Source organism: Lemur catta, chromosome 15 (genome assembly GCF_020740605.2).
Source record: "Lemur catta isolate mLemCat1 chromosome 15, mLemCat1.pri, whole genome shotgun sequence".
In the NCBI taxonomy this organism is placed as follows: domain Eukaryota; kingdom Metazoa; phylum Chordata; class Mammalia; order Primates; family Lemuridae; genus Lemur; species Lemur catta.
The window spans coordinates 38,572,991-38,581,900 of record NC_059142.1 but is presented as its reverse complement, the minus strand read 5'-3'; the positions used below and the strand labels follow the sequence as shown (position 1 = coordinate 38,581,900).

Here is an 8,910-nt window from a genome sequence, read left to right as displayed (position 1 = left end):
TAAAATAAGAAAATCAGTTGGACAGAACAAAACAGAATACTGATTTCTAATTCACCAATAATTATTAGACATTAATAGTTTCCCTTTTCTAGGGAAGAAAGGAAAAGAAGGATGGACTCGTTCCTGTTCAAGCTCAATGCCAGGCAGAGATGTCAACAAGAACTTAAAGGACTTCATATACTCACACCTGCTTAATCACGGATGCTGCTAGCACTGTGACGACAGTTCCTTTTGAAGACATGATGTGAAGCTCTGGATCCAATGACAAGTAGTAGTTGTGATGGGTAATAACTTAGTAACAGCCTAAATGCACACTTTTATGAGACAAGTAACTCTTCTCAGGCAAGTAAAAAGCAGACTAATGAGATGTTCCTATAGGATGTGATATAAACATGAGAAAGGAAAACATCCCACCTGTTGTGACACCACGTAGAGGAAAGGCTATATAAGCACTTCAAAGAGGAAAAAGCCAAGAGGCTTGGAATTTAGACTCAGCTGAGGTTGCTCGAGCTTTTCATCCTGGTGACCACAGACTTTGAAACGAACTAAAGCCAGACACGCACAATGGATACCAAGGGCTGTACGACAACTATTGCTTCTTCAACCCCGTGCCAAAACTGCTCTAGGATTACAAATTTTAGGACTATCTCTTCTAACAATAGCTGCCATCATGGTGGTCTTGAAGCCAACAGCTGCCAACCACGTGGCCACGTTCTGAGAACGCCCCAGGACCAGGGCTGCCACCCCACTCCTTGCTTTTGTCGCATGCCCACCTACGTAATAAGAAACCTCAATGCCTGTCTCTATCCGGATGACTGTGGCTGGTACGGGGAAGGCATCAACAGTCATGAGAAGGAGACCATGCAAATCTTGAATGAGCGCCTTGCGAACTACCTGGAAAAGGTGCGAATGCTGGAAAGAGAGAACGCCGAACTGGAGTGTAAAATCCAGGCAGAGTCTACCAAAGAGCTCCCGGTCCTCTGTCCTGACTACCAGTCCTACTACAGAGCCATTGAGGAGCTCCAGCAAAAGGTAAGGGTCTTAGGAACCTGTTTAATCAAGTTGTAAATTGATGGTCTCCAAGCAAAAGTTAATTGCTAAACTCTAATATTTTTAGTTCATTTTATGCCGAAAAGCTTTTTTTTTAAGAATAAGAAAATCTCTTGGCCGGGCACGGTGGCTCACGCCTGTAATCCTAGCACTCTGGGAGGCCGAGGTGGGTGGATCGCTTGAGGTCAGGAGTTCGAGACCAGCCTAAGCAAGAGCGAGAGCCCGTCTCTACTAAAAAAATAGAAAGAAATTATATGGACAGCTAAAATATAGAAAAATTAGCCAGGCATAGTGGCGCATGCCTGTAGTCCCAGCTACTCGGGAGGCTGAGGCAGAAGGATTACTTGAGCCCAGGAGTTTGAGGTTGCTGTGAGCTAGGCTGACGCCACAGCACTCTACCCAGGGAGACAGAGTGAGACTGTCTTAAAAAAAAAAAAAAGAAAGAAAGAAAAAGAAAATCTCTTGAGTGAAATTGTCATCTTGAGGCAACACTCAGAGTTTTATAGTTTTTCCTTTTTCCAAAGATACACTCTACTGTTAAAACTAGATAACTCAGGACGAAAACATGTTAACAACAAGGTGCTACCATTTGTTTAATAAAAATAAGAAAACAGGGATCTGAGAAAATGAATTTTGTTTTAATAAGTTCCTAAACAGTTTCATTTGTATCCATTTTATAACTATCACCACCTTTTTCTCTTCCTGTGCTTACTTTATCATCTCCGAATTGTTTAGCTTGTTTCTATACCAAACCTAAGTTTCTTATTCAGAGTTAAGATGCTGCTGCTACACATCTGGATTTATTCAGTTGTATTTGTTCAACAAATATTTACTGAGCACCAACAACAATCTGCAAACATTGTTCTAGGCTCCAGGAAAATGTTGGTGAACTTTAAAAAGTCTCTGCCCTCATAGAGTTTACATTCTAACAGATCGTGGTATGTTATGCAAATTTAGGATGGATTACATCTTTTTAGCAGAAAAACATCTACAAAAGTTTCTATTTAAGTAAATTTTGCTGGTCTTTTAGGAAAATAACAAGAACTCTGACTTTCTAAAGATTTCCAAGCTTCCTGAGCATAGCTATGAAGATTAATAAAAAGTCCAATTAGCCTTCCCCTGTCAATTGAAACACACACAAGCCCCTTGGTTCTTAAAGAAGGAGATCCTGGTGTTTGTCTCATTTGTGTGTACAATTTCTTAATTCTAGATCTTGTGTACCAAGGCTGAGAATTCCAGACTGGTCTCACAAATTGACAACACCAGACTGGCTGCAGATGACTTGAGAGCCAAGTAAGCTCACCCAACGCTGTCATTGATGACAGAACTCACCCTGAGTCTGACCTAGACAGTCCCAGTAATGACCTAGCCACTCCCAATACAATATCCCCAAGCCTACTAACCCTCCTCCCCCATACCATGTCGGTACTAGCCCCGCATAAAGACTTTCAAATTCAATAAATGATGAAGACTGATAACTACAGTACCTATAGGTTCTAACACATGAACCCATCTGACTATCTACATAGTTACCTGTTCAGTAAGACAGGTAGGGCTTATATATTGTTACCCCCATTTAAGGTGATAAAACTGTTGTTTAATGAGGTTACATTACTTATCCAAAGGTATATAACTAGTACAAGACAGAGCCAAAACTTGGACCCAAAGTTGGACCCAGTGCTTTTTTTTTTTTTTTTACTTATACCGCATTGCCTCTAGGGACAAAGGAATGAGGATAAATTCTCTCATCTCAAAGAATAGCAATGTAGCATCTCCCTGGCAAACTAATTTAGGAATGATGATTAAGTCAGGATATTTATCAAGTGGTTTCACCTCTAAAGAGAATAAAACCCTCCATAGAAATACACTAAATGAGCTGCCCATAGGAAATGCAGAAGAGAGCTCGCTTGGTTGGTTTGCACCATCTTCTTGCTAATGTCTTCCTTATCACATCTGGTTTTTAAAGGTATGAAGCTGAGGTGTCCCTACGCCAGCTGGTGGAGGCAGATGCCAACAGCCTGAAGCAGATCTTGAATGCACTGACCCTGGGCAAGGCTGACCTGGAGGCACAAGTCCAGTCTCTGAAGGAGGAGCTCCTTTGCCTCAAGAACAGCCACAGAGAGGTTAGAGAAAGACCAAGAGCATCATCACAAGCTTAGCCTCTGAAAATAGCATCAATTCCTTTGAGTTGTACTTGGAAGAGGGTATCCCCACTAGATACTACTCTGGGTTTAGCCCTGATAACACCTACTGCTACTACCTCTGGTTCCAAGTAGTATTTTAAATCCATTGGCTACAACACTGTGTCTGGAGCCACGTCGGGTAGGAAAACCCCCATCATCCCTTCCAGATTTTCTGTAAGAAGGAAGGAACCCTATTTTTCTGTCCTCACAGGCCTCCCATGCGAGTGGACATCCTGCACAGACTTCTGCCACCTCCTGTTGGTACAAGTCAATACTGGCACAAGCCCACATTGGCATCATAGAAACTATGGTCTCGCATTATGAATTCCACCTTTTCGCTGTATCACCCATTACCCATCTCTAGAGATGATCTAAATTCTCTGGAATTCTGATCTTGCTACTCAATTCCTTTTAATTTTGCACAAATTTGAACATACGATCCTATCTGAAGTAGCATTAAATCATTTTATAGCATTTCAGTAACACCTATATACCAATCATGTATTCCTTTACTAGGGGCTGTATTTCAGACACAAGTAAGCTCAATTATTGCTGCTAGAATGAAACAGGAACATAAGGGGGTCATCTGTCTACCAACTAACTTCACGTTCCTTTTCTCTCCATAGGAAATCGATTCCTTACAGAGCCAGCTTGGGGACAGGCTTCACATCGAAGTGACTGCTGCCTCTTCTGTGGACCTAAACCAGATTCTACAAGAAATAAGATGTCAATATGAGTCCATCATGGAGACAAACCGAAAAGATGTGGAACAATGGTTCAACACGCAGGTGGGGAGAGTTAAAAGAGTCAAAAACAAGAAGCTGATGTTGTCATTTCCAGGGCCCTTTAATCAAAGTTGTGTTTTCCTCCCGTAATATCCATGGTCTTGGGCTGTGTTTCAGATGGAGGAGCTGAATCAGCAGGTGGTGACCAGCTCTGAGCAGCAGCAATGCTGCCAGAAGGAGATTGTAGAACTGAGACGCACCGCGAATGCTCTGGAGGTTGAACTGCAGGCTCAGCACCGAATGGTACCCAGCAGGCTGACCGAGCCTAGCTCAGCAATGATGGCAACAGCCCCCAACCTCTGTGTGTTTGCAGTATTTCCCAAACTGTGTCTCCCAGAACAACAGTTCCTCCGTTTGTTAAAAGGGTCTATGGCCAAAAAAAGGACTTTGTGGTCAAATAAGTCTGGAAAATGCTGGATTAAACAAAGGTTAAACAGGGTGCCTTCCTGTGAGCCTTTCATAAGCTGATATAAACCATGAATCTCCAAGAAGAGAATCCATGGTATTCAGCATTCCAAAGCTTATTTGATTGTGGACTCCCTTTTTTTAATAGAGCATCTCATGGCAATAATGATTCATGGAGTACACTTTGGGAAATACTAAGAGAGCATTTTATTATATGCAAAGCATTTTTACAAGCTATCATATTAGATTTATAAAACAATCTTATGAAGGAGGTGGCATGGTTATTAACCAATTTACAGATGTGGCTCCAAGAGCTAAGGTGATTTTCCCAAGCCAAATCCAAGATAAGTTTCATCTCACCTGTTTTACAGATGGAGACGTGGAGATTCTGAGGCATTAAGTAACTTGTCCAAAGTCACAAAAGCAGTAAGAGTCTGAGCCAGAATCCAGATTCCAAAGCCAGTACTGCTTCTGCCTCATGGTACTGCCTTTCTGAAGTAGGAAATCACTTAAATGCTCTGATAGGAAGGGTGTTAGGAAGGTGGGCGTTAGAAAGACCTTGCCCCAAACTGGTTTTGTCCCCAGCTTCTCATGTGACCGGGGACAACTCATTGAATCTCAGTTTTCTCATCTATAAAAATTGAGATAATCACGCAAATAATAGGTTATTAAAACCTAAAATCCTACCATTACCCATAGACTTACAGAATGCAAGAACAGGAAAGAACTTTACTCATCAAAGTTTCAATGCTTATATTTTATATGTAAGGCAATTGATTTAGTGATGGAATTGTTTATGGTTAAATAGTGCTCACTTCCTTTTTAAGGTAGGAACACTCTTTGATCAAGGTGCCATGATAATGTTTTTTAATGCCTGGGTGTGCAGTAAGTTGAGATATTTTTTCTCTCCTAAGTAGGAGAATATGGTGGGAGATTATCAGGTGATCAAGAAAGAGGAAGAGAAGTAAGAGAGGACTAAGAAATGCAAACTTTAGCATAATTGATAATTTTGCTTTTGGATTTATTTGGTTAGCAGGTAATAAAAGGGCTTGGCGATCCATTAGTCCTGACACAAGGAAACGACTGTTTAAAATGATACAAACCACAGGTGACCTTGGCTTAAAGGCATCATCATTATAAATCCTACTTTCCTCCCCCATGGTAGAGAGATTCCCAGGAATGCATCCTGATGGAGATCGAGGCCCACTACACTGCCCTGCTGACCCAGATCCAGTGTCTGATTGATAACCTGGAGGCTCAGCTGGCAGAGATCCGGGGTGCCCTGGAAAGGCAGAACCAAGAATATGAGAGTCTGCTGGACATTAAGTCCCGGCTGGAGTGTGAGATTGCCACGTACCGCAGCCTTCTGGAAGGCTTGGACCACAAGTACGTAAAACGCAAATGACCTGTATGACATAGAAACAGAAATGCACACATGTATGTAATGCCACTGGCAATGGGTGGACGAGAGTTTTGTATGATCTTCTTGCCAGGGATGGGGAGCTTTGGACAGAGGCATCCACACTCTCTCTCACGCTGTGCCATTGGGAGACCCACAATTGTAACCTAGTCCGAATTTGAGGTGCTAGCTGAGCTGAGATGTTTTGAAGAGTCCATGTACCAAGTTAATTCCTTATAGGTTATTTAGACTCCCAGAGTATTTAAATTACCAAAGAAAAAATGGTTTCCCCAAAGATGAACATACCCCCATTGAGACGAAGGTCTGACTTTCAGAACATTGTCATGACATTGAACAGAACAACCCCGGTTCCTTTGGAGGAACACTCTGCTCAGGTGGAAACCCTAACCCTCTCTAGCCACTAGTCATTGATGCCAATAGTAGCATGTGCACATGTGTGTTTTAGCCTCTGTTTTTAAATTAAAGTTGTCATTTTTTAAGTTATAACGCTTACCAACCCATAAGGAACTCAATCCAAACTAACACTCCAGACATAGACTTAGTTACAATCACAAAGGAGACCTCCTTCCCCCAAATAATTGGTGAACTCTTTCACAGCATTCTCTTAACTGACATGCCCACATTACACTAGCACAATGTTAATCAGTACTATCACTTAGGAGCTATGATAATATACCAAAGTGCCTCAGATTATCAAAGAAAGATTATGTTTATAAAAAGAGTGTTTGCTGTTAACTGCTTCTTACTCCAATTCCCTGAAAACTATTTGTAGACACCCAGAAGGCACTTTGAAACTTCCTGATGACGTGTTGAGGACCCTTCTGTAGATGGGGTTCCGGCCACCACTAGTAGTGTGACTCACTCCTCAACAAAAAAAAATCTCATTAATTTCCATTCCTCAGATAATAAGGCTCTCAACTTGTTCCTTATCGCTGTTGATCCTGTGAATTTAACTCCCATTATATACATGCTGTAGATGAAAAAACGAAAGTTCAGGAAGGTTAACTGACTTACCTGAGGTCACCAGCTGGTAAAGGTCACAGCTGGGCTCCACCCTAGTCTGTGATTGCCGGTGCAGTATCCTTTCCACGATGCTAGGGCCTTAACTGCAGTGGAAACTCACAGAATCTAATACTTCTAAACCTAGGACACTGCTTTCCAGTGGATCTGATCTGATCATTTTTTCTTCTACTAACTATAGTATAAAGTACGTGCATGAGGATTTGGAAGTACTTGATTTGAGTGACAAATATTGAAAAAGTAGCCACTATCATTTTTCTCTATGACCATTATTGCTTTCCCTCAATGACAACTAAAATTCTGTTTTTTCCTTAGGCTTCCCTGTAACATGTGTGCCACCAAATGTGAGCTTTCCACTTGCATACCCTGTAAGGCCAGAGCCATGGAATGCGCGGCTCCGGTTTGCACAGCTTCAGCCCCCCGTGGTGTACGCAAGCCCTGCAGTGCCTGTGAACCCCTGTCCCGGATACTGGTTAAAATACTCACCATCACCAAGGAGATTAAGGATGGGAAGGTCATTTCTTCTCACGAGCACGTGCAGCCTTGCTACATCACCAGACCTGCCAAAGTCTAACACCCCAAGGTGATGAAAATGACCCACACTCATGAAAGAGAGGCCAATACATGCTCCTGCCAGAGAGGTTTAAGAACCCCCCAGAGTCCCTTAAGGTACTTAGTTTCTTACTACTACAGTGGGTCCCCATGGCAAGGTAGAATGGCTTCGATTCTGCTCCTTCCCTAACTGGCTGCTGCCAACAAGATAATAAATTACATTTCACTGGAAGGACATCTTGCATTTATCTGAGGGATGGGAATGAATTTGTAATTGCCCAGGAAGATGGCCTACATTGCTTGACTCTGCAGGTGACTGATGGGCAGGTTTCTCCCTTGTTTACTTACATTCCTCCTCAGAGCCAGTCAGACAAGTTTAGGATTGTCTTTGGCCTTTGGCGCATGAAGGTGAAAAGCTATAACCTTCCCTTCTAAACTCCTTTGGATACAGGAAGAAGCCTACAGGGAACAGTATGAACAGGGAAAAAGATCTTTAATATTTCGTTTCCTTGAAGAGACAGTCACCAGTCTGGATCCTACTAAACTCTGCTGTTGCAATTATTAGTTACCTGCACTGACATACTTGACCTCCTCTAAGATATTTTTAAAGATGTCCATGTTCTCCAAAACTTTGTGAATCATTAGACTCTCCAAATATTTTCTTTGAGAATCAGATATAGCTGTGGGGAGTGAATTTGGGGCATTTTGAAGAAATAGCATGGGTCCTTTCATTAAATGTGTGCTATTTCTCTTTCTGTTCTTTAGGGAGTGGGAGTTTGTCCTGACTGTTTGACAAGGGACATGTAGCTGGAACTCTCAAGACATAAGCCCTGCCTCTCTCTCCCTCCCTGTGATGGGTGACAATGAACAAATAGCTTAGACTCCTGCTTGAGTCTACTCACCAGAGAAAAATGGACTTACCCACAAGTATTACAAAAAAAGCAACAGTGAATAGCTGCTGCTCGCAAGGATAAGGCAGTCCCCATGTGAGAAGTCACTGGTTCTGTACCAGCCATTATCACAGCTTCTTAAGTAGAGGTACAGAGTATGTAAGTCGTTTCCTACAAAAATTATTGGACATTTCCAGGGGTTTTAGTAAATAATTCCAAATCAAATGCAGAGTGTGGAGTCAAAAGCCCTGAAGTCCTAAACTTGCCATCTGCCAACTGTGACCCTGGGGAAAAAACATTTAGCCTTCATCAAATTTAATTTCCTTGTTTGTTAAATAAGAATCATGCCTACTTCACAGGGTTGTTGTGAAGATCAAATGAAATTGTTTATGAATTATCTTTGAACGCTGAAAAGCACTACACACATGTTACTTTTATATAATCTTTGCTTTTAGCTATCGACTTAGACCTAATTTTGTCATTATTATCTCATTTTAAGATTCTTTCTCCATGAATTTAGTTATCCAGTCATGATTTTGGAGTTTTAATAGTGTTTAGTGTTTGGAAAAGAAAAAAAAGAACAAGATCTCCTGTAATCAAGCCCA

At 41.7% G+C, this 8,910-nt stretch overlaps 1 protein-coding gene across 1 annotated transcript; it reads left to right on the top strand.

Moving 5' to 3' along the window:
- The first annotated feature begins 471 nt into the window (after positions 1–471).
- On the top strand, positions 472–7,621 carry KRT39 (keratin 39). Its single transcript, XM_045526460.1, has 7 exons — positions 472–1,032; positions 2,261–2,343; positions 3,017–3,173; positions 3,860–4,021; positions 4,136–4,261; positions 5,589–5,809; positions 7,179–7,621. Exons 1-7 carry the CDS (start codon positions 565–567, stop codon positions 7,435–7,437), a joined length of 1,476 nt encoding a protein of 491 aa, XP_045382416.1. The 5' UTR covers positions 472–564; the 3' UTR covers positions 7,438–7,621.
- The last annotated feature ends 1,289 nt before the right edge of the window (positions 7,622–8,910 follow it).

Coding starts and splice junctions, on each gene's coding strand:
- KRT39 (XM_045526460.1), top strand. CDS start 565: ATGGATACCAAGGGCTGTACGACAACTATTGCTTCTTCAACCCCGTGC. Junction 1,033..2,260: donor TTGAGGAGCTCCAGCAAAAG/GTAAGGGTCTTA, acceptor TCTTAATTCTAG/ATCTTGTGTACCAAGGCTGA. Junction 3,174..3,859: donor TCAAGAACAGCCACAGAGAG/GTTAGAGAAAGA, acceptor TTCTCTCCATAG/GAAATCGATTCCTTACAGAG.